A 25,073-nucleotide genomic window follows, 5' to 3' on the forward strand; every position below is an offset into this window, starting at 1 on the left:
TTAAAGGACAGGACGCCAGGGAGGTGCTGGGGATGGGATGTAATCCTGGGTGAGCTGGGGACTTGATGTCCTTCAGCAAATCCCCCTCTGTCCTGGCATTTCCTCCTGGCTAGCCTGAAAACCTGCTGCAGAGGGAGACGGCTGCAAAGCAAGCCCTGCTCCCAGCGGGGGTGCCTTTTTGGTTCTTGAAAACCATCTCAGACCAAATAATGGTTGAAAACCAGGAACATCCAGGTGACAAAATCCAGTGTACACAGTAGATGCGAGTTTTATGTTGTGAAGCCACAGAACAGAGGGAAGCAGCTGGCTGGAAAGCATCAAATATTTTGCAGAGACGTGTCAGTTTTGATGAGGAGACAAGGCAGGGTTTTATGGGTGAGCATCCTTCAGGCCCCTGTAGTCTGAATGGGCTCTCAGTGTCTGGGGCCGTTAGATCTTGCCCTCCGAGCTCAGGCAGCAGAGCAAGGAGAGCTCTGCCCGGGCTGTTTATCAGTCTACAAACAATTCTTGGAAGGTTTCTGCAGAAACACCCATCGGTGGAAATGCTCTTCTTCATTATCAGTTACGCCTGCTTGCTCCCTGAAAAACACTGCTTTTGCTTCCACGTATATGCTGCTCCAGCCCTGCTGGCACGCGTGAGGTGGTTAATGTTTCTCCATCCCAATTTACACCGAAGGGTTCTTAAGAGGATTAAGTGTCCAAATGTCATGTTCTGCTGCTGTGCTGCAAGGTTATCTCTGCCTGACAGGGGGCAGCAATGAATTAATAAGTGCTGCTGTTTTTTTTTTCTCTTCCCCCAAGTGCAGCTGAAACTATTTGAAAGGTTAAACTCTGAATTAAAATGTGTTTCACAAAGGACGGTCTGAAAAAGAAACAAGGAGGAAGCAGCTGCAGCTCGTGGGCTCCTGCAGTGAGCCCACTTGAGTTTAGTTCTTTTTTTTTTTTGCCCTTAGCAATGTGTAAAAGCTGCATGGCTGTGAATCGACCTGCTGCAAAGGTAGTATGGGCTGGTAAAGCACCTGTACCCTGGCACCTACCGGTGTGCCTGACTGCTTTTGTGCCAAACGAAAGAACTGTATCCATCGCAGGACGCCTGCCCACCCCGATGCATGTGCACCCGCACCAGCAGCGCTGCGTCCTTCTCCTCTGCACTGCTGCGCTCAGCCCCGAGCTGCGGTGCAGCACAGGCATCTCCCCGGCCACAGCAGGGTGCAGGGCTCACCGTGCTCCTACCTGGGGGCCCTGAGAGCACGGAAAAGCACTTTTCGGATTAGAAAGTGATTTTCCAGAAAAGGGTGGTGGTTGTAAGCAGGGGTAGAAATGTCTGTAACCATACACGTCTGTGTGTGTGCCCGTATACGCGCCCATGTGGTAGGAGTGACAGCAGTTCTGTTTCCTCCAATTCCCCCAGTTCCTTTTTCTGCCCTCCTTGAAAACAAACTGTAACAGCCTTCCATTATCCACAGTAAAATCAGACAGAAACATTCCAGCAGCTACCACTGCTGATCTAGGGATTGAAAGCCATTTTTCAATTTTTGTTGCCTTTTCCTTCAACAAACAAGTTGACCTACACCAAGAGGAGGCCAGCCTGCACAAGGGAACCTTCCCTCTGGCGGTTTGTCCCCCAGCAGCTCAAGCCACGTGCCTTGTGTCAGCATTTCTGGGCTGCAAAGAGAAGAATTTCCCCCCTTCGTTAGGCTTGCTCATGCACCCTTGCTAGAACAACATGTGTTTCCCAGGCACCCCGCATCCCAGGCACCCAAATGCTTTCCAAACAGCAAAATAACCTTCCCTACGTCCCTGTGGTGTAATTCTGTATCTGAGAGATGGGAAACAGAGGGACTAGAGCAGATACTGGGTTCAGATGTTAGTCTGCTTGCTTGCTTGCTCTCTGCACCACACCAGTCTTTCTCCCCACCTGCTTGTGAGTATGGGAAGTCTCAGTTACAGCAGGGTTACACGATCCTGTTCCTTGGCTTCATCACACTTAAAATAGCCGAAATTGCTCTTGAAACACTACCAAGTTGGTTCTGGTCTTGTGTGTCATTGGGTTTCCTCATTCAGGGTACATACCAGGAGTTTGAGAATCTCTGTAACACTCCGGTTTGTTTAGGGCCATGTGCTTTACTCCAGCATTGTTCCCCCAGGTTGGACTACCTTGCACATTTTTAATCGCTTTTTTCTGTGCAGCAGACGTGGAGGGCAGTTCTTTAAGAAGTCGGGACAAGAGGCTTAGCTTGAATTTGGTGAGTACTCTGCTTGCGTAAACTTAAACACTGATGCATGCGGGCTTCAGCAAGTGACTCATTTCACATTCTGGTAGTCAGTCATCTGCTGGACTCAGCAAAAAAAAATAATTAAAAAGTAGGAAGAAGCAGCCCTTGGCTTCAGACAACTTCTGTGCTGCTTCTCTGTGGCCATGGGAAGAGGGAGGCCACAACATGGAGCCCCTGCTTTTAAAGCAGACAAAGGCAGGTCTGCTGTGAAGGACTCCAGTAACTTCAAGAATGAAGCTGTTGACCACAGGCACCTGAGAAAGCCGCTTCCCTCTTGGGGAAAAAAGAGGTTTAAAGAAGCCTATTTCTTCCTGATCCTGAGGGCTATCTCCTCCTCAGGATATAGGAAAGGCTGTGAGCAAAGCCCCTGTGATTCAGCACTGTGTCAGCCCAAAGCTCCTGGCCCAGCTTGCACAGATGTGGGTTATGTGTGGCACCACCAGGCACCACGCAACCAGCCTGCTGTCTGGCACTGAGCGCTGCTTTCTGTGGGGGAGCTCCTTTGCTGCTTGTATGCAAGCCTTGGTGGTGTGCAGCTTGTGTTCCTCTCCTCTGGAAGCTTGCAGGGTTGGTGATCAACCTTTAGTGGTTATGTTCAGCTATCAGAAGTAACTTGTCTGCCTGTATCTCTGCTCTCTCGGCTTCTACATGTGCAAAAACCCAGTTGTTCTCCTTTCAGAAGTTGTTTGTGTGAAAGGACTTCCTTCATCCTGTAGGTCAGAATTGCTGCTGGGAGAGGCAGACCTACTTCAGTCACCCCTAGGTTTGGTCCTAGTGTCCAGCAGCAAGGCGCTGAGCTCCTCCCAAGCTGGCACAAGCACCCGAACCGAGTGTGTCTCCCGTCCTTGCGTGTCGTGGCAAGGTCCCAGCAGGACCTCCCGAGCCGCTCGGGGCGAGCTGTTTGTTCACCACCGTTTCTTTCTCCTTTCCTCCCTTGCTGCCGAAGCCCTGCCGGTTCTCCCCGCTCTACTCGACGGCCGCGGATGGCGCAGAGGACAGTTACGTGCCCATGCGCCCCAGCACCTCTCCCTCGGCGCCCGGCTCCGACTGCTCACCCGACGGCTACATCCCCATGAGCCCCAGCTCAGCCACCTTCACCTTCCCCGTCGTCAGCACTGAAAAACTCACCAGCCCCTTGCCCGAGCTGCCCTCCGACCTGGAGCCGCCTCCGGTGAACCGAGACCTCAAGCCTCGCAGGAAATGTAAGGCCAGACCTAAAGAGCATCTAGGCTGCGGGTGGCCGTGGCGCGTTTCAAGGCTTTTTCCCTCTCTAGAAGGGGCTGAATCCCTGTGTAGGAGCCTTGAGGACTGTGGCGTAGCGGGGTGCATCCAGGGGGCTGCTTGCAAGCAGAGGAAAAGTGTCTGTGTGTCTGTGGCCACTTCTGCAGCCACGTCAGCGTGGGGCAGGGGTGTGGACCCACTCTGTAGCAAAACAGGAGGCTAACCCTGCGTGCTGCTGCCTCCCAGGAACGGGGCATCCAAACACTCAAATCCTCCACTTGGCGTGTGGGCTGTTGGCTAAACCTCTGCTGGGTGGGTGCAGCTGCCTTGGGTTCACCAGGAATTTCCTGCAGATACTGTTACTTTCCATTCCAGCTTCTCATAGCACTTCCAAAATTTGGGTTGATGATATACTGGTGACGAAATACGGCTATGCAGAAAAAAAATTGCCAAAGCCTAGCCTGTGGTAAAGCTGTTTGGGCTACAGAGCCACAGGGGTACTCAGGAATGGGTTGAGGAAATGCTACGTGAAGCAGGGGGAGAAATGCAGAGCACTGCCAGGAAGCAAAGCAAGCTCAGGTCCTTGCTTGGAGGGTTTTGAGAACTGAAAGGAAAATATGCAGAGGTGCGAGGAGAGACTGCCACGTGTAGGACCTTTGGGTTGAGGAGAGAGCCCAAAGCCTGCCATGACCTGAAGCTGACCTGTCCATTGCAGGCAGCACGGGCTGGGCTGCGCTGAGGCAAGGGTCAGGCGTAGATCTTGCAGGGCGTTTGCTCTCCTGGTGCCCGATGTATTTATCCTGCTGGTTCTGAGTAAACGAGGGACTTTGCTTTCTGGCACTGCCTGAAGTGGTCATCTGTTACTGACTCCTATCTCGGCTGTATCAGTTACGTTCTGTGAAATATTCTATTGCTTGCATTTTTCTAATCAGTTCCTGCTTTTCTTGAGCCCTGCTTTTGCAAATGCCGTTCCCTTTGTGTCTCCCTGCAGCACGGCCACCTCCTCTGGACCTGAGGAACCTCTCCACAATCCGTGAGCACGCTGCCGTGACCAGGATGTGGACCGTGCCTTAGTAAGTCGCCAGGAAACCCACCCTTGCAATCTTTCAAATGTTAACGTTGTGGGATGGAGGTAAAAGTAACTTCTCACATTCCACACGATGCAGCTTCCTGGTGAAGGCCACATACCAGAATTCCCCAGGGCTCCTTCCAGCACCCACCAGGCTTTTGCTGTCTCTAAAAAGCAAGGCTCCCTTTCGAGACTGGCAGCTCCAGTGAGCTGAGCATCACCCAGTGCTGTCAGGAGGGATGTGTTCTGGGTATCTTGCAAATTGGGGTTTGCAGGAAACTCCATCTCTTGTGAAGGTTCCTTTGGGAAAGGCCAGAGCTAGTCTGGTGTGGCTGCTGTGATGGCCAAAAGCTTCACATGCCTCAATTTTATTTTTTTTCTGGAGTGATGGCATCATTTTTGTTTCTGAAAACTGAGAAAGAAGAGAACTAGTTAAGATCAAGATCTGTCTGACTTGCAGCCTGGGTGCAGGCTTCTGTGCTGCCACGTGGAAACTGAGGTTTGCTCTGCCGGTGTGACCTTGTGGCCCTGGAAGCGAGCTGTGGGGAAAAAGAAACGCCTTTGTTCACACAGGCAGTGCGAACGGGTGGTGCTGTCGGGCTCCAGCTGCACAGAGATTCAACCTGAGGGAGCTCGAGAGGAGGGGAGGACACAGCGAGATGCTTGGGGGAGAGCTTGGTGGCTGCGGAGCCCTGTCCCAGCCCATCCTTTCCGAAGCAGTTAACCCCACGGGCTGCCTGGGAGGGCAACCCAGCAGCCTGCCTCCCCAGCGCCCTGCCAGAGCGCCGCGGTTAATTAGTGCTGACACAGTGCGGAGTCCTGAAGGATAACGAGCTCAGGGGGGTGTTTGCACATTTCACGTTAACAAAACTAAAAAGCAGGCTGCCCGGAACTAATAAAGCAGAAGGAATTACGCCGTTCATGCTGCATCAAGTAGCCGCCCAGTTTCCTAATAACTAACTCCCCTGTGCCAGCCTGCAGTCATTCACTCGTGATGCAGATTTCCTCGAACAAGGGCCGAGCTGCAGCCATCTCCACGGCACAGACAGCCTGTGTTTACACAGGGTTTGGAGCCAGCCAGCTCCTCCGTGTGCCCCTCCAGTAGCTGTTTAATTCGTGTCAGTCCCCATAAAGGGGTGCCCATGTAGCTAGCTGCCCCAGCGGCGCTCGTTACCCTAATGAGTGCTGTCTGTGCCCCTCGCTGGAGAATGGCTCCAACGCTTTATGCTTTCTGTCATGCCAGAGATGGCAAACTTTCATAAATCCTCCCCTAAAATAAAAAGACACTTGGAGGAACGTAACACTTTCTGGAACTAAGGAATGTTTTTGGACATCCTCTCCATAAAGGCTGCAGCGTTAGTGCGAGTTTATTCCCCATATGGACTGTGTCAGGCTTTGGCTTCATTTCAGAGCATCTGTAAGATGCTTCCTTAACCTCTCCTGTGTTTTTCTTCATAGCAATCGAATGAGCTTTATCTCACCAGAAAGAGACGGTATTAATTCAGCAAGAATATTTGCCAATTCAGTTTCCGGAGAAGAGGAAGAAAGTTACATTCATATGGTAATCTTCATTTTCACACAGCCATCCTTTGCTTTATTCTGCTCTGTCACATTGATGGAGAATGCAGAAGTTTGTTTTCTAAGAAAAAATGTTGAGGAGGTTTGTCCTTTGCCTTCTGTTTGAACAAAAAATGATGAAATGGTTTTAAACCCAAGACAGTGGGACCGATTTACAGAGAGATAAGGGGAGCCCTTCTTCTGCTCCGCAGAACTCAGCTGTTCACCCACGAATGTTGCTGAGCAGTTCCAAGAGAGCACAGGGATCAGCCATATTTACATGAGAACTCATTAAGGCGAAGGCAACTGAAATCTTTTCACCTTTCAGAAGTGTGCCCTGCAGAAATCTCCTAGGAAATGACAGAAAGCCGTTAGCGCACTTCCTAAAGAAACACACCAAATATTGTGCAGAAACAGAACGCCCATTGCCGGCTCCTATTGCTTCTGCTTTGGCTGGTGGCACTAACCCCACTTCCCATCCCACGAGAGAAGAACATCTGGCTTTGTGGCTTCCTTTTCTTCATTCACTCTCTAGCCATATCTTGCAAAAGACCAGAGCCTCGGTTTCCTTTGAGTTTTAGGTGGAAATTGGCTCAGACCAAGAGACTTGAGACCCATGTCTGCCGATCTGGCCCCGCAGCAGTGGCCATACAAATGCATTGCGAAACTGACCACAGCCTCCTTAAACAATCGTCCCAAATTTCAACCCACACCGTTCCCAGACCAAAATCTGCTTGGTAGGGCAGTTCCAGTTGTAACTGCTGCCTGTTTGACTTTCCGGTCAATTAAAACCTCCCACGTGCTTGTGGTCACCTTGATTTCCCTGGCACTAGATGCGGACAGACACTACCACGACAGCTCCGCGGGCACCCCTGTGAACCTGAGCCTTCCAGGGGCTGGGGCGAGGAGCTGGGCTCCTGCCTCGGGATCTTGTCCAGATCAGAATGAGATTCAGCAGGGTGTGCTGGTTTTGCCATAACGACCAGGAGAAAAAGGCACTCTCCATTTCCTTGTGGTACCCAGCTAGTCAGCTTTACCCCACTGGTCGTCACCAAAGGCTGTCCCGTGGGTGCTGGCCGGCCTCACTCGTGCTGCCGGGAGAGTCTCCTGCTCCCGGTGCCGTCCTGCTTCCTCCTGGGATGGTGTTTTAAGAGCATTAAAAGTTTCTCTTCTTTCCTGACAGGAACACAGACAGGCAACATCTCCATACAGTGGTGCTTTTCCATGGACAAGGAAATCTAACCTTGATTACTTAGCATTGGATTTTAATTCTGCTTCCCCATCCCCTGTGCAGAAGGTATGAGTCCCCTGTGCAAAAAAAAACAAACCTCCTTTCTTTGTGTCTGCTGGGAGGAAAAGACCCAGAACCATGCTCTGTTAGGTACCAGTCCTGTTTCCAGTGGCAAGATTAACCCCATAAAAGCAGAATTAGGGTGATGGCAGGGTGTCCTTAGCTTGCCTTGTAGGGCTGCCATTAACTTGAGCTCAGCAGAGGGCAGGAGGCTCCACTGGGACATGCAGCAGAGGGGCCCGTGGGTGAGCTTGTTGGTGCTTGAAGGGTCTCGGCATGCTCTTCCATTTTCATAGTCTCCCTTTCCTACTGGTTTTCCCCCCGGTCTCTCTGCAGTAACAAGTATTACAACCCACGATAAATTCATCAGGTAAAAACTGTACCATCTCTCATAACACAGCAAGATGTGCACTTTTGTTCTGGCATCTCCAAAAGCATTTTAATTTCTTTAGCAATGCTGAGAAACTGCAAACCCTGTTCCAAAGAGCTTCCAGCCTGCCCAGGCACTGAGCAGGTACCGCAGCAAAGCCAAGACTGTTGTCTGCTGGGGAAGTTTTGTGTCCTGTACAGCTTTTTATCCAGTCCTCCTGAAGGCAAAAGCCTTGGGACACCAAAGCTTTCTTAAAAGCCAACCATTCTCTGGTTAAAAGTAGGCAGGTTATCCCCAGCAGGATGTGACAAGGCAGTGATGATCTGCAGGGGCAGAAGAGCCAGGGCAGTGTCCTCGCTTGGCAAAGCAAGCGGGGCTGAGCACCGGGGCGCCGGGTGGGTGGCTGCAGCTCTGGCAGGCTGCAGAGCAATGCTGCTGGCAGCTGGTGGCACTGGGAGCTTCGAGGTGAAGCGAGGCAAGCAGGGAATGAGGGGTAACAGAAAATCAAGGCAGGTTTCGCTCGCCTCCCTTTTCACAGCCTAACTAAATGTGTTGTTTTTTGTCTCTCACAGAAACCATTTCTTTCTGAGGAGCAGAGAGTGGACTACGTGCAGGTGGATGAACAGAAGACTCAAGCTTTACAGAACACTAAGCAGGAATGGACAGACGAGAGGCAATCAAAAGTCTAAAGGAAGAAGGTTGGGATCTGGAGGAGATTTTTTTTATTTTTTTTTGCACTGGAACCACAACGTTAATGAAGCAGCTATCACAGAGCTCAAAGGTGGAGCTGTAAGATGCTTACGATCTCCCGAGGAGTGGCATTTTTACCGGAAACCTTTGATTTTGGCTGGAAATAGTATGTCGAATGAGTGAGTGGTTCGCTGGTGATCGCATTACCCTTTTTACTGCCCTTACTGGTAAGCTACATGGTACCATTTTCTGTCATGATTCTTGGACGAGTTGTCCACCTAACCTTAACAAACCCACTACACATCGCATTAATCTAGGTAGCCCTGTCTTCTCCCTCTGTTGTGTAATTCCTAGTTGCTAAAGCTATTTTTTGATGTTCCTACGGACACTGCGGGTGCTCGGGCTGCTTCTGGCAGCAGGCACCTGGCAGGTAGCGGTGACTAATCAACTAAGGGCTAAATACTGAAACAATAAAAAGAACTTTTTATATAGCGCTCAAGCAAAGAGAACTTGGGGAAATAGCTTTTTTTCCCCTGGGATTAAAAAGCCTGACTCCGAGCTGCTGCTGTCAGAAGCTCCAAACAGGAGTATGGACCCGGGACCGGGACGCGCGGCTGCTGACCCTCCGGCTGACGGTCATCATGTGAAGCTTCTGCTCTCTGTTGTGGCTCGTGCTTGTCGCCTCTCTGTCTGATTACTACTGATGTTTTCTTCCTATCTCGAGGAGTGTCCTCAGCACAGCACAGCTGCTCCTCTAGCAGGAGGCTGCTGACACACAGCTCTTGGCCGGCCAAAAAATAGAAAGGGAAGCTGTGAGCCTGTTTCTGCAAGTCTTGGGAGACCTGGCAAAGGATCAAGAATGCTTTCATCCGAGCTGCGAAGAAATGCAATTGGAATTGCTGGTAGCAGTCATCAAACTGATTGTTTCATCAGACCCACCCCAAAAAAAAAAAAAAGGAGAATTAGGAAGTGCAGCACGGTCCGCGAGAGGCTGGCGAGCCTGCCAAACGCAAACAACAATGCGCTCGGGCGGCGCGAGGACCTCTGCCTTCAGGAAGCTTATCTACCTTGGGACTTGTTAGGGGCGCTATCTCAGGATCACATATGTGTATAGTTTATGACATATTTAACTTTGCAAAGCTTGGCTGCGACCTGTGTTTAAGGTGGCGCACAGCCACTCGAGCACGGGCAGCGTGGCCCATGCTGGATCGGCCCTGGCAGGCTCTGCTCCTGCAGGTAGGTCCCGCTGGCCGGCGAGGTGTGATCCAGCTGGCGAGGACAGCCAGCCAGGGCCCTTACGGAAGATTTCCCCTTTGACAGGGCCAAATCACTGGCCTCCCTCGTGTGCCTGTTGTACCGCGATCATCTGACCTCCCCGAAATGCTTGCAGACTGAGCAGAGGCTGTAGGAACATTGCTGCAGACGTCGCTGGCGCTGGAAGTCCCTCCTTGCTCTTCTCCCTTCTGCCTGCAGCCCCTGAGCTCTCGCAGGGTGGGAGACGTGGCCAAGTTGCACGGCCTGCTGGCAGGGGCAGCCTTGAGAGCAGAAACACCGTTTTCCTCCTACCTCAAGAGAGCTGAAGTGCTCGCAGGCCTCGCCATCTCTTTAGAGCAGATGCAGAGCTGGGAGCTCCGTGGTGAGCACCCTGTAAGAGCGAGGTTCGCCAGCAGCTTGGCTGACTGGGCGCTTGGCCCCATCCCAGAAATTGTCCTGGGTTAGAAAACAAGCTGGTTGAAAGCAGGGGGTTATGCTGCAATGAAAGCTGATGCTTGGAAAAGCTGTGAAAATAATCCAAGCTTTTCAGTGTAAATCTGGTGTGAAGTTTAGTTTTTGAACCCCTTTTTTTTTGATCCTAAGACTGATGTAGGCGAGCGCTGCGGGTGTAGCCGTGGGAGAGAGGAAGTGGGCTCAGGGTGGGGCTGTGGGGATCCACACCTCTGCAGGGCTGTGCCAGGGAGGGCTGCAGTTAGAAACACATCTGCCTCTGCTCAGAAGTGCCACTGCAAGGCGTGCAAATAACAAATGTCCCTGAAAGCTTTCAGTATGCAGAAAGCTGCATTGTGGAGTTGCATGTCTGGACGAGATGTGTATTGCATCAGGGGACCATCATGCTCAGGAGCCTTGCAAAGCACAGAAAGCATCTGCAAAGGGTGAGCACAATGATGCTGAGCTGCTGCAGAGCCCCAACTGCAGAGGGAGGGCATGCCAACCTCCCAGTCAGGCTGCAGGAGAGTGCAAATCAGCTCGTGTTTTACCGGAGTGTTTCTTTCCATGCTGTCAGAAAACCTTCTGAAGTGGAAAAATACCAAGCTATCAAGAACAACTGTCACGCTCATTATTCTAGTTTGTTGTAAAACTATTTAAACTTGGACAGACGTGGCTGCTGGGTCATTCAGAAGTTTAGGAAAGAGCAACGCTTTTGGTTTTATTTTCCTAAAAATATATAAATGTTCAGCTTGGAGGTGGCTGTCCTTAGCTCAGTCTCCCCCTTAAACTTCCGCATGTCTCCTTCCTGCCCCGGAGCTATCTTATCTCCATCGAACACAGCTTACTGGCTTCTAACTTTCACTTCTAAACTAAGAGCTAAGTATGGGGTTTTGTTCAGATTTCTCATTTAAGGTCCCACTCCAGGGTCTGTGACATGTATTCCTGTGCAAGTACAATGCACAGAACAGGAGCGAATAAATTGCAGAAGTTTAAAAGCAGAGCAGGCCTCCCCAAATGCTTTTTGTCCCCTCCACATAGCCAAATTGTGCAATACTCCGAAGAGGGTATATAAAAGGAGGGTGGTGTGAGGATGGCAAAGGCTGACTGCAGAGGTCACCCCCATCGCTAGGGATTTCAGTCTGAAATGGAGCCACCACCTCGCCATGGGCCACCAGTGACGTACCCACATGCTGCTGTCAGCATCCCTGCAACCTGCGGGCAGGAGGAGAGATGCTGCAGTGCTCAGTAAATTCTGCTCGCTGGCCAAAGAGGAAAGAAAAGCTGTGAAAGCACCTGAAAACCGAAAGAGCTTTTGACAGCGCCGTGTCTGAAAACGTAGTTGAGGCAGGATGCCAGGCATGCCTCTGGTAGCCTCCTCTGTTTGCTGCAGGGCTGTTGTTTCGTTATTTGTTTGTATTTCGTAAAAATATCAGGGGAGTCAGTGCAGAGGGAGGCTCTGCGCCTTTATGAGCGTGGCATGGCCAGCAGCCCCTCGTGAAGCTCCTGTCTCCTGGGGAGCTGGCTTTGCCCTGCTGGGACCTGTAGTGCCTTCTCCAGCTCCGCTGGGGGTTCTTGGTCAAAGCGCAGAAGCGTTAACCACGCGGAGTGGGCTTTGTGGAATTAGCAGCGGCGCCGCGCGGGGATTGCAGGTGCAGCTGGACTGCGTGACGAGGCGGAGGGCAGGCGGACGGCACTGGTGCTGTGGGTGCTGTGCGAGCCCCGCGAGGAGGCCGTGGGGCCCAGCTGGCTCCTGCAGCGCCGGCAGCGTGGGGTGCTGGCCCGGCACGGCACAGGCGGGAGGAGGTCGGGGCCGGTACGGGGCTCTGCTGCCAAATCATCTGCAGCCAGCGGGTGCAAGAACACCTGCTGGAAGTAAATCTGACGGAATGGAAAGGGATTAAACTGCTCTGGACTTCTTGCCTGAGGAGAGCAGGATTTAAGTGCTTGCTGGGGGTTGCGCTCGGTCCCAAGGTCTTCGCTCGATTTGAGGTTACCACAGCCGCCTCCTGCAGTCTTCTGGTGATCACACAAAGCGTAGCAGGATCCAGGACTCTTGCTTTTTGGACTAAACCGTATTTTCCATTTATAACTCCTTTATTACAGGAGACAGCATTAAATACCTTACCGTCAGATAGGAACACTTTACCTGAGAAATGCCAACAGCCATTTAACTCGAGCCAGGTGGTTGCTACCCGCTCGCTTTTGCCCAGGGTAGTGCCCGCTCTCCGCGCCGCTGAGCTGATTACGTCCTGGATGTACGTTTGGGAGTTGCATTGACTTTCAGTGAGTCAGTGGTTGAGGAATTCAAAGACCATCAGATGCTGTGATGAGAATGAAGCACAGGGCAATGCCTTTCCTTTGTTCCCCTGTTCCGCGAGAATTGCTCAGGTTTGAAAAAAAAAAAAAAAAAAAAAAGCCACCAAAATAGCAGACTTTGCCATTTCGAAGCCAGAATATTTTTTGTTCAAATAAGAATAAACTTTTTGTGTTGTGCAAATGAAGCATTATACTTGTTTTTGTATTTGTAAATCTGTGGGGAAGCATTAAACAGTCATCTCTGTTATGAAGGAGTAAGTCACTGATAGAGCGGAGGGGCTCTCCCTTCCCGACGTTTCATTGTAATGTTGGTTGTATATATTTGCACATTAAACTGTGTATCTTTTTTTTTCTAATAAATTAATATAAAACGTAGCAGTGCTCTTTATTTATTTTGATTAGCAAAGGGAAACTCCCACATCTTTCATTTCGTGCTTCCCCCATTTTCCAGCCATTTCTAGGCTGTGACTTGTTGATAGAAATTATCTGAATGTAAATTCAAACAAATCTGCACCCGATGTCACACACCCGTGTGTCAGGAGATCATCTGCAGGTGCCTTGAGGAACAAGCAACGATGAAGCTGTGGCTACATCCTCCCTGGGATGTGGGTGAGTGGCTCCTGCTGCAGCCTGGGAGGAAGGGGCTGTGCTTTTGCAGCCCAAAGAAGGAGCCTCCAAACGCCACTTTGCTCAGGAAATGCTCTGGGTTTGGATACGACGACTGGTCACTGTTCCATCTGATACTTTGACTGTCCTGTGCTGAGGAGCTTGGATGCTGTCAGTGCAATTTTCCCACTGAGCAGGTGAGGTGGGATCCTCCCAGCACATGGGTCTTGGGATTTCATGAACAGAGCAAGGCCATGGGAGCAGAGCTGCTAACAAGGGAGGTATTTGGGATGCCGTTTACATAGAGCTTTGGGCATATTTACCTTCATGGTCCTGGTGGGACCCCTGCCCCTCTGTGGGCACCTCCTAGCTCAGGGGCACCCCGAGCAGCTTGGACAGGGGCAGCCCAGCCTTGGGAGTGTGCCTGCTGAGCCCGAAATCACACTCGGAGGCTGCAGATAATGGGACTGGAATGAGGTTACGGAAGGCTCAGGAAGCTCTCGGGCTTCTTGTGCCTCTGTACAAAGCACTTCAGGGATTTTTCAGGTGTGCTTGGAGGGGCAGGGACTTGCCCAGGCCCAGTGCCAGCAGCAAAAATCCTCTGGGTGTGTTGGGCCATAGCCCTGTCCTTCTGCCCCCAGTTAACGTGGGCTGCCTGCTGCGTTTTGACGGGTCTTAAGATCTGCATTTCCCCCAGACGCCATCCAGAGCTCCTCTCCTGGTTGTTTTGGGCAGCCAGGGACTTGGCTGTTCTGGTTACAGGCTGATAGCCTTGGGTGGCAGCAGCAGCACCTCCAGCGCCTGGCAAGGAGCAGTGGGGCAGGGGCTCGGCCCCTTCCACCCACTTGTAATGCTGGGCTGCCCTCGGGAGTCCTGGCTCTGCTGCTGGGCTCCTGCTGAGGGTTTCAGAGCTTGATGTGTGACCTTCTCAACAGCCCAAGCCAGACCAAGAAAGGAAGCTCCCTAGGGAGGAGGTCTGAGCTGCTATCCTGCATAAAACCACTTATTCCAGGCTCCTGTGCCTCTGATTTAATTTCTTAAAGAAGCATTTGCACCGTAGGGAGCACTCTTTCAGCCTGCGAGCTACTCCTAAATAACTGCTGGGCAATCCCACGGAAGCTGGCAAATAAAGCTCCCAGAAAAGCACAGGGGCTTTCCAGCAGAAGGTGTGCTTGGCGCTGGTGCATGTTTTATCTGTGAGGATGCGGCCATGAGCAGGATAGCGGGCAGGCTGTTTGCAGCACAAAAATAAGAGACGTCAGGGTTTTTAAGTTATTTTAAAAATAAAAAAATGGAAGATTCATCATTTCTTTGGCTTGACTTCCTCTGCAGTTAGTCAGAAATCATCAGGAAATGCCACCTAAGGAAATCCTTCCCCATCTGCGTGCTCAGCAGAAGGAGCGCGTGCATGCGGACGGGAAGGCGAGGGAGGTTTCTGTGTTCCCAGGCGAAGAGCTGCGTGACCCCGCAGGGACGGCTCGAGAGCAAGCTGCTGACTGGCACACAAAGCAGAAAGGACAGGGAAACAGAGGGAGGATGGACAGGGAGGTGAGCAGCAGAGATGGGCGAGGGCTTGGAGCCAAGAGAAGAGCAGCTGTGGGCATGGAGTTTGCTCTAAATGAGATGCCGCACAGAAAGGGTTGTGTAGGTGAACAACCCCACAGTCACTTCTACAGGCTAGGACAAAGTCTAGATCTTTCCTAATTTCCTTATGGAGAAAAAGACCTGTGTTGCATTATTCTGTAGCAGTGATTAAAACATGGTGGGGTTTTGTTGGTTGTTTGCTTTAAGCTCTGTTTTGCGTTCCCTGCAGCTCCATGGCTTGTGCAGACCCAGCCTTCAGAGCTCACCTTCAGGAGCCCTTCGGCATGCGGACCCCAAGCCGTGCCTGCAGGCCCCCACTGCAATACAAATTTGCTGTCAGAAAAGCAATATCCTCCCAGAACGGCCAGAAAAGGATTAAAAACTCGATTTCCCCGGTAACTCTGCCGCTCACACCTCTGCCGAGGGGAGTGTCGGGGCGGAAGGCGCTGGCACGGAGAGCTCAGTGAGCGGGGCGGCAGCACGATGCGGGCACAACGTCAGCCCGGCATTGAGCAACCTGCTGGGCAAACCCCGGCACAGCCGCTTCCCCTCCTGCAACCCGGCCAGGGACAAAGGGCCAAGGCCGGGGCAAGCGGGGAGGAAGGCAGCCAGAGAAGCTCCCGGTCCTGGGGCGAGGCTGTGCCCTGGTGGGACTGTGAGCCGCAGGGTTGGGGTCCCCTGGTGGGACTGTGAACACAGCCTCGGGAAGTGCCAGGGGACGTGTGGGGAGCCGGCAGCGGGGCCTGCCTGGGGCTGAGCCTCCTCTTCAGCCCCCAAAGCCTTTGCGGGAAGTCTTAGATTTTTAACTGTCGTTTGGAGTTAACTTTCATGGAAGTCTCCAAATAGATCTCACGGCTCTGCTGAGAGCTGAGTGCTGGTTTTAAGCTAAGTGAGCAGGGCGCTGTTGCCAGAGGTGGTGCTGAGGCAGGGAGGGTGCTGGAGGAGGCTGGCGTTCGGCAGGATTTTTCGGGCTGCTCGCGCTCACAAGCAGCAGGGGGACGTGTGACCAGCAGCGGTGCCTGCAGCCCGGCCCAAAATGCAATGGACAAATCCTTAGACCTCAAGTAAAAGCAATTCCTTTGGATTTCTTTTTTGCAAAACAGCATTTTTCATCAGTGTGTGCACCTGGTGAGCTGGGAGCATGGGTCAGCCTCGGTCCAAACTCCTCTCCTGCAGTGCCCAGGCTCCCCTGTCCCAGGAGACAGCAGCATCTCACTGTGCCGTGCTGCTGCGCTTGCATGTGTGGTCCCAACAGCATCGACGTGCTCTGTGATGTGCCGTGGCCACCTGCTCCAAGCCACTGGTGTCCCCGTTCTGCCTGCTGGGCTGCCCTCCCTGCTGTGCGTTTCTGTAGGGGATTCATTCCCAGGACTTTGCCTCTCCTCCCGCTGGAGCTGCAGCAGCTGTGCAGGCTCCCATGCAGGGAACACCACCAGTCTGGGATGCAGGAGGCTTCGTAGTCCCTGTTCTTGTTATCTTTGCCACTCTTCCACTCTCACTGCTAAGCAGGCAGACTAACGTCCACGTTACTGATATTGTTCTCACCGTGGCATATGGGCTTCTGCAGTCTTTGGGCTGTTTGCAAAACACCCAGAGCAGGACACGGCGCCCAGCACAGCTAATGGGTCTTTAAAAGACATTTAGATATTGAACTTAGTGATACGGTTTAGTGGAGGACTTGTTAGTGTTAGGTCAGAGGTTGGACTCGATGATCTTGAGGTCTCTTCCAACCTAGATGATTCTGTGACTCTGTGATTCTGTAATCCGGGGCTGCAGCTGCTCCCTTGACCTGCCCTGGCACAGCGCTGGGTGGCGCGGCCGTGTGGGGCAGCCCGACCCATGGCAATGCAACGGGTGCTAGGGTGAGAGGTGGTGTTCGACAGGCACAGTGGGGCTGGAGAAAACAGAGAGCAGCTCTCAGCACACAAAGCTCTCTGCTGTTTGCATGTGCCACCAACCCAGACAAGTCTAGTACTGCAGAAGGAAACAGGAGTCAAAGCAACTGCAACGTGAAATCCCATCCCTAACTGGCCATATCTAAGAGGTAAAGTAATAACACCATAAGCAGCTAATGAAAGTCCAAATGGCAGAAAAAAGAAGCTGTGATGGGAGAAGCATCAATCTGCGGCCAAGAGGCAGGCCACGGAATGAGTTAAACCCTGGGAAAAGCCTCAGTGGGAGGTCATGCCTTACGGGACATGAACACACCACTCTTAGTCAAGATTTCTCTCTCACGTGGATACCCTGGTGCTTCATACGGTGTGAGGCTGTTCCTGTGGTCAGGACGTTCATGAGTCTGTCAGTCCCCAGACAAACCCCTAGCAGGTTAGTTACTGGTTTATCTAATTGTCCTGCGGCCACGCATCCAGCATTTTCCCATAACACAGATGGAAGGAAGAGCTGGCTTGGGCCCCCTCCCCACCACAAGCACCCCCTGCCTTCCCCAGGTGCTCCCAGCAGCGTTAATTTTATGTTATATAAAAAAATCCATCTCCTGCGTGGTTTTGAACCCACTGTGTTTCAATGGCATTGAATTAGTTCTTGTTTCACTTGCAAGGACAGGGAATTAAAATAAGCATCTGGGTTTCAAACACTTGTAACTCACTCCTATTTACTTCTACTTCCATTTCTTCCTTTCAGGATCAGCTTTTCAAAGGTTTGTGAGCACCTAGTAACACAGGGAGCTGCCTGGAGGGCATGCACAAGTGCCTGAGCTTGTTTATCCGTGACCTTTTTATTTTTTTGACAGTCGAGATAAAAGATACGTGCTGGTTTGCCCTTATCTCCTGTGTTCCTGCACACCAAAGGAATTTTATACATTACAAGATGGAAGATTTTCCTTTATACACTTCTGCATCTTTGTCCCTTTGAATTCAGGCTTAGCCAAACGCCTCATATTTAGCCGTTATTTTTCACTGCCATTCATTTATTTGGTACACAAATAATGCCCACTGGACTGTAATTTCCAGGACTGCTTTAAGCTGATTTTAATGCAAGATTGTTTGTTATTGTCAGGTTTATGTGTGTCTGAAAGCTACGCTGCTGGTTCCTTCCTCTGTTGTCATGGTGGCAGCCCCACAATCCAATCAGTGCCCCAGCCCGAAATCCTTCTTTTGTAAAGCAGGTCCTCTCCTCTTCCTCGGTGGGGATGGGAACATCTCCGATCCTCCTCGGTCCAGTACAAAGATTTGTGTAATTGTATTAGCTGATGAGTTTAGCTGTCCTTGTTCTCCAGGGTTATTAAGTTAAAATGATTGGTGTTAGAGCAGAAGAATGGCTGTGCTTGTCCTGACCAAGGCTCCTCCAAGCAAGGCCAGGAAGCAAACACACCCCCAAAATACGTGGCCAAATCGGGAACCCACCAAATATCTACAGATGGCTTTAAATGGCATTTCTGCCCCTTTGTCTCGTGCTCTGAGACACAACCTCAGTCATTCTGCTCTGACCTTGCCAAACCATGGTGTCGGGCTGGCGGCAGGCTGAGGGGATCGCAAGGCTCCTGCTCTCCCACTTGGAAAGGTTCCCAAAAGTTCACTAATTATGGCCAAATCAGCCCCAGACATACAGCTGCAGCACCTGCGCTTACATGACGCTGTTGGGTAAGCTCCCCAAAAAGCCTCTTGCAGAGAAGCACCTTGAAACGAGTGCCAAGGTGATGGGGAGAGAACAGGTGAAGCCATTCCTTGGTCAGCTGTCAGCCCGAGGCTTCTGCAGTGCCTAGAGGAGGGCAGGCAAGCCACGTGCTCGGATACCAATTAATTACATTTTATTAGGTGTTCAGGTAATGTGGGCAGCCGCTGTCATGATCCGTACTGCTCACGTGTACGCACACATGGATGGGCTTCTGGCCAGCCAACAGCTCATCCGGGGGGAGTCCCAAAGCCGAACCTGGACCTGGAGCCCTACTGTTACACCAGGACCCATCTTTCAGCCTAAGCTTCAGATCCTGAATTTCCGTGAGATTCCTCCTGCTTTTCAGAGCTGACGAGCCATCACTAAACTCATCATGTGACAGTCCGAACTGGAAGTTGCAGTAATTCGATTACAGTGTTTACTTCGTGCTGTGGCATTCATTTCATCTTTTAAAAAACACTGACCTGCAATGTCAAGAAGTCCAAGAAAGGGGCATAACTCCAGTTTGTTCTTTCCTTTCCCTTCTTGCTTTTCTCCTTTCTGTGGACAAAGTCAGTGATTTAAAAGCTGAAACTTCAACAGCAGCTTGGATTTCCCCGCAGGTGCTGGGGCTGTTCTGGGTGCTGCAGCTGGCTGGGGTAGCAGAGGTATCCCCTTAGAGGAGCTCCAAACTGCCCCTGGGATTGCTCACAGCCACGCAGGTGGCGTCTCTCGATGGCAAGCTTTTCAATGAAGACAAGCTTTAGCTTTCTGAGCGTGCACCTGATTTTGGAAGCAGCTTTCTTTAGGACTTCAGAGGAACACACGTATCTGAGGTGTTGACACTGCTTTCTGTTGCATTCCCAAGAAGCACGCTTCATCGAGCTTTCCTCACGGCCCTCCCAGCCCCATCGTATTTTTCCTAAGAGCAAATTTCCTCCAACCAATTTCTCTCTTGCCATTTTCAGGCCGCATTTGTTTGCCACTCTGTACATTTCAGTAACTTCACTGATGTCAGTGAAACAGAGGTAAGTGGATCTGTTCCAGGTTTACATAAAAGTAAGCAAACTCCATTTAAAAAGGACCTTTTATGATTTACTTGCCCAGCAAACTTTTATTTTCTCTTTCATCCATCTCTTTTATGATTCCTCTTTGTACATTACTTTTGTCCTTCCACGCAGAAAGTGAGCTGGGAATTGCGCTCCTTGGCACTGATCTTCCTTTGCATCTTCACCTTTCTCCTTGTTTCATTACTCTTACACTGCATTTTTCTTTTAACTTATTCTCTGTAAGAGCTGCTTATTCAGGCCTGTCTCTCCCTGGAATTCTCTCTGATCCTTCACTAAAAAAAAACAACTCAGACATAAAAATGAGTCTGAGTTTCAGCCAGGCAATGAAAACTTCCAATGACAGCCTCTTGATCTGATCTCTTGGTATTTTGCAGTCATGCAAGATTTGGATGAATTTAGCCATAAAGAGTCCCAGTTATGTAGCTAAACTTCTTACCCACATTTTACAATACAGATGGAGGGAAATGAAGACCTTTAAAAACAAACTGGCACAGTATCGCACCCACAAATCCAAGCTGGACAAAAGTGTGATTTTTTTTTTTCTTTCATGTCTCTGCTAAGGGAAGAATTAATCTACGAGCAGGTTAAGGTTCTCATTTTGGCTTTAGACTTTTTCACACAATGCTCATGGCTCATTTCTCTCCTGGAGACCTTTGAATCCAGCAGCCAATCGTAACTAAACCTAGCAGCAGTAAAGGTCCCACAGATGCTCTGCTTTTGCAAAGTTTGTGGAAAACAGGCAGCCAAGCAGCAAGGCCTACTAGTGCCTCTGCAGAGAGACTGGCTGTGGCAGGAATTCTCCCCTTATCGGCTATCGGAGTGCTCAGGCAGGAAACCAGCATGGAGCCCCCAAGACAGCAACAAGGAAACCAGGCCCTGCTACTTCTGAGGCTCACAGAGTTGCATTTCCTTCCCTTGTGGGCAGGAGTGACAGCAACACATTTTTCAGACACTTAAGTATCAGACTTAAGTGTCTGAATCCATGTGAGAAGCAACTTTACTTACAGCTTACACTTCTGCTAGGATGCCTTGCTGTCCTCCAGGAAGGAAGCTAACTGCAACTCTTCAATTCTCTCAGACTTGAATTGGGATTGAACAACTCTCATTAAATGTAGCATGTCACACCTTTGGGATCAGAATCACACTATTTACAAAAAATACGTGGTAGGCATTTTTATCTCACCTGTATGTAGCAAAACAGCAGGCACCGGTGAGGTGGGTTCTGTCATAGCTTGGATTCCATGCTGCTGAGCAGATGGTATTTATTGACAAAACTACTGCTAAACTGTTTGCATTCTCCAGGCTGTAGGTGCAGCCAGCCTGAAGCACGTTCACTACTCATTACTGAAATACTCATTTTCCCAGAAAGCCATCTGTGTCATTCGGTCATGGCAGAAGTCCAGAAATGTCCCATTCTCTCCACCACCACCAGCTCCCCCAGACTGTTTATTTGCTGTCAGATCTGGACTATGTTTCCCGTCTCCTTTCTCCAGAAGCCCTTGTCACTTGGGCTGCAGTAAGCACAGGGCAGCAAACTGAATGAACTATATCATTTCCAGTTTTTCATCCTCACAAATATGAATCTGAGAGTCTAAAGGTGCAAGTGTGGCGAAGAAAGAAGATTTGCTAATGGAGCAACCTGAACTGAATTATGTCATGTGCTGCTTTCACATTAAAGGGGGTAAGGCAAGAGAGAAAGGAAAGGAGCATTACAGAGGTACCGATTTGGTGTAAACACAAGAGCTGCCAGCAACTGCACGTAAAGCGTGCTGTCCTTCTGGCTGCAGCCTGCCAGAAGCACAGGTGCAGAGACAAGCAGGCCAGCTCCAAGGGCTCCTGCAGAAACACACTCTGCAGAGCTGCTAACAGGGATAATATCTGCCCTAAAAACATTGATGCTTCCTTGTCTCCTCGGGACTAATGATGCGTTCGGCACCAGCAAGCTGAGGAGAGGTGGGTAAGGTATTGCTCCTTATTTACGTACCTCCCAATCAAATTTCTATGCAACAGTTTGCATAGCTAATTGTGCATCATTCATAGTGCCATGGCAGAGCCCTCTGTAAATATGCCTGCAATTCAGGATGATGAATGCACCTTGTCATCCACCCTAGGGGGTGGTAGCTGAGACTTCTTCTTCCTTATCTGATGTGAAGGGTGTAGAATTTCACCCAGACGCACCTGTTACTAACAAAACAAAGTTCTGCATTGCATCAAAAACATAGATGTGTATCTCAAGGTGCATGGCTGACAGCCTGGATTAGCTTGTCACTGATTTCTTCTCCTTCAGACCAACACAAATCCCCTTTTTGCCTGTAGGCCCTTTGAGCTGCAGGACATAAGAGGTGTTTGATGGCAGGGTGCAACATCCCAGAGAACTGCAGGGGTGAACTTGAACCAAGTCCCTACAAATTATTTCTATTATTTCTTCTTTATCAAGCACTTCTGTAAAATATTAAGTATTTTAACACATATCTAGGAATAGATGCACTTGGAAAAAAAGCAAATGGTTCTGGTTTCCTTATAAATGTATAAGTAGCACGTACCTCATTTCCTTACACATATAAATTGTGTGGCATAGCAGAATAATTTCAGTATCGAAGAAGAAGCAGCTCCTGAGAAATGTTTTACCTGATTTACAGATATTTACAGCGATTCTTTCCCAAGTACACTGACATATACACAATGTGTGCTAATACCTCTGATTTTCCTTCTGGACAGACAGCTTGGCCTTCTTGACCACACTATTTACAAGAACCTTACAAGAACAACAACATATATGATTTTTATCCTTTTGTTGAAGGTTGCTGAAATTCACCAACAGATCCCTAAGATATCAGGTGTCTCAATAGCCATCTTGTCTACCCTAGTTTTGCTCCTTCTGGAAAATGTAACACCATATTGACAATGGATATGAATAACAGAGGTTGCCCCCACTGGCTGGGGAGTCTCCTTCCTTGGAGATCTCCAGTGCTGTTCTGAATGGGACCTGAGCAACCTGATCCCCCATTGAGGCCAGACCTGCTTTTAGGTCAAGCTGAACTACATGATCCCCAGCGGTCCTTCCTTGGCCTCAACACCAAAAAAAACCTGACTAGTGTTTCCTATTGGTGGGCTTCTAGGTTTCACAGATTGTTTGTTGTGACAGCCTGGGCAGAAGTTCATGCTGAAGGGCATGATCTTCAGTCACCCAAGTTGTGCACAGGGTGGACTGAATTGGGGTGAGCTTAATGGCCTGAAGAAAGGCAGAAATTTGAACTCATATTTGGGCCTGTAAACCGAGTAAACTCATATTTGACCAGTAAACCAAGTGCAGACAGAAATATGGCTGCATAGCCAATGGGACACACTGAACTCTGGCACTTTTGTGAAATTTTGGCTTTTTGAAATAGAACAATATAGGAAATTCCCCGCTGAGGATGAAGGTAGTGCTGAATAGTTGTTGTGCTTCAGCTCACACCCTCACTTATTTCGAAATAGCTTCCCTGTTTAGACAAGCCTTAAGAGATTGAGACATTTATAATGAGTATTTAATCTTTCCATCTCTTTTCTTACTGTTTTGATGTTTCCTCAGGCTTTGAAGATTCAAAATTATTTTTCCAGAAACTACAAGTCTTAAGGCAAAAATCAGGCAGCTAGAAACTGACTGCTGCCAGTAGGAATAAAAAGTTTATAAGTTTTTTCACCACAGGAAATGTTCATGATCTTCATTAGCAGTGACCACGTTTTAACGTATTTATGCCCTTAGGGTTATAGAAATGCTTCATTCACAACTTTATCCACCCAGGATCATAGGACCGCTAATATTTCTACAGTGGCATTATGCCTTTCAACAGGATCTGTATTGTATGCATGTTTTGAAGGACAAATGGCTACACGTTTTTTAAGATAAAATCAGGTCTGAAGACACTCACCGAGAATGCAGCACCTGAGGCAGCGGTTTCTTCCAAAGTTTTCCTGTGCAGTTGAGTACTGAATGAGTCCTCACCAGGGCCTCAAGGCATGATGGAAAAATAATTAATGATTCGCAGCAGCAGCGAAACTTCCTCATTGTCATTCAGGGAAATACTGTCTTTGGAAACCATAACGTTATAATAACAATCACGTCACAACAGCCATTTGGAGAGCTTTGTGGAGCAGCACAGAATATAAGAAGTAAGCATTTACTTTTCATGGTGGGGATGGATGTCCTTTTCAGGCTGGAATCATAAATCAGAATTATTTTTACCTCAGTTTCCCTGTGATGTCCAGTTTGAAGTAATGTGCTATCACTTCACTGATACTCTTGGACTCCACTGCAGAAAACACCTCTCCTCACTCCACTAAATGTTCAAAAGAGAAAAGGGAAATTCCTCATCTTGGTCTGGAAACTCAAACATACTTTCACAGAAGGCAAAGTGTGTGTGGTCACCAAACAGGCAAAGGAGCAAATCCCAAGTTGGATGTTTTCTGCAGAAATACTTTTTGCTCTCTCTTCTTACTCCAGGAAGAGCTGCCATTTATGTGGATGAGAAGAGATGATGGCTTCTTAAAGAATATTTTGAAAATCAAGCTGAGCTGACCCATTTGAGCGAGCCAGATCCCAAACAGGACTATTGATTTCCTGGTGTAGAGCAGCTCTCCTCAGGAGAAGACCTTGCTCATTTCTCTCACACTGTGTAAATCTCTGTCACATTTGTAGCCACCTAATGAGTTGGTATGGAGACAGCCAGGAGAGCAGGATCAAGGGAATCACTTGTGAGCGACTGAGCCTACCAGTGTTAGGCAGTTTATTTAAGTCTGCTGGCGAGGTGTCATTAACATTTGATTGATGATTGTTCGAAGTATTTTGCTGGTAACAGTCCAGCTGCAACAGGCTGGTGGCCGCATGACAGAAACCACCGCCACGCTTGGCAAAAGCTAAGCACACTCTCGCTTGCTTTCAGGAAAATAGCAAACAAATGAGCTCCCACACAGTGAACTACCACTCCTCACCCCAGTTTTGGCTGCACCCCTCACGCAGTTCTTGTCCTGTCCTGTTCTCTGCTGTACTTTAAGTAAACAATGTCCTCAATAGCGGGTCAATGCCCGCCACAGGCGAGCTGGCCCCAGGGTCACCTCCTGTCAGGCTCCCCAGCGGCCCTGGGGTGGGTGCGTGGCCAAAGGATGGGGACTCGGTGCCACACACTGGGCATGCCATCAGCTCTACGAGATGGGCTGTGTTTCGTCCTGTTATGGATCTGCTCGTGCAGATAAATCCAGCAAAGGACAAGTTTTTTGAGGAGCACTTATTCCGACAGGATGAGGTGATACTGTATGGTACTTGTACACCCCCATGATCCCGAAGGAGCCAATGTCACTGCCCAAGGCAAACTGAGACCACCCGGCCCAAAAAAAACTATGGTGAAAAAGTGCCACTAAATCATTTCTTCTGTGCTTCTCCTCAGGCGAGCACAGGAGGGGTCGCCTCGCTCCGCGCTCAGCCCCTGGGCAGCCCCTGCCGCAGGGGATACTTCGGGCAACGGCTGCGATGTGTGCGTACGTGGTGCGGGGACACCGAGCCGGCCCCTCAGCCTCCACACAACCCCGGGGGGCCGGCGGGGAGAGCCGGGGAGCTGTGTCGGGGCCGTGTCGGGGCTCCGGCCGCCTCCCGGGGCGGAGCGGGGCGGCCGCTCGGTCACCTGACGGCGCCGCCGCCGCCATTTTGTCGGGGAGTGGAAATGTGAAA

General features: G+C 50.1%; 1 protein-coding gene across 2 annotated transcripts in view; it reads left to right on the forward strand.

Annotated features, from left to right (window-relative positions):
• Window positions 1–12,872, forward strand: part of GAB3 (GRB2 associated binding protein 3) — a 56,571-nt gene extending 43,699 nt beyond the window's left edge. Inside the window, exons 5-10 of one of the 2 annotated variants that reach the window (XM_032196232.1) lie at window positions 2,191–2,246; window positions 3,223–3,478; window positions 4,489–4,570; window positions 6,025–6,127; window positions 7,307–7,420; window positions 8,357–12,872. In XM_032196232.1, coding sequence (XP_032052123.1) covers window positions 2,191–2,246; window positions 3,223–3,478; window positions 4,489–4,570; window positions 6,025–6,127; window positions 7,307–7,420; window positions 8,357–8,473 — 728 coding nt within the window. In that variant the 3' untranslated portion in view covers window positions 8,474–12,872. The remainder of the gene's footprint in view (window positions 1–2,190; window positions 2,247–3,222; window positions 3,479–4,488; window positions 4,571–6,024; window positions 6,128–7,306; window positions 7,421–8,356) is intronic. The other variant, XM_032196233.1, reaches the window with a different exon arrangement.
• Window positions 12,873–25,073: the final 12,201 nt, after the last annotated feature.

The sequence above is a fragment of the Aythya fuligula genome, chromosome 13 (assembly GCF_009819795.1).
Source record: "Aythya fuligula isolate bAytFul2 chromosome 13, bAytFul2.pri, whole genome shotgun sequence".
NCBI lineage: Eukaryota > Metazoa > Chordata > Aves > Anseriformes > Anatidae > Aythya > Aythya fuligula.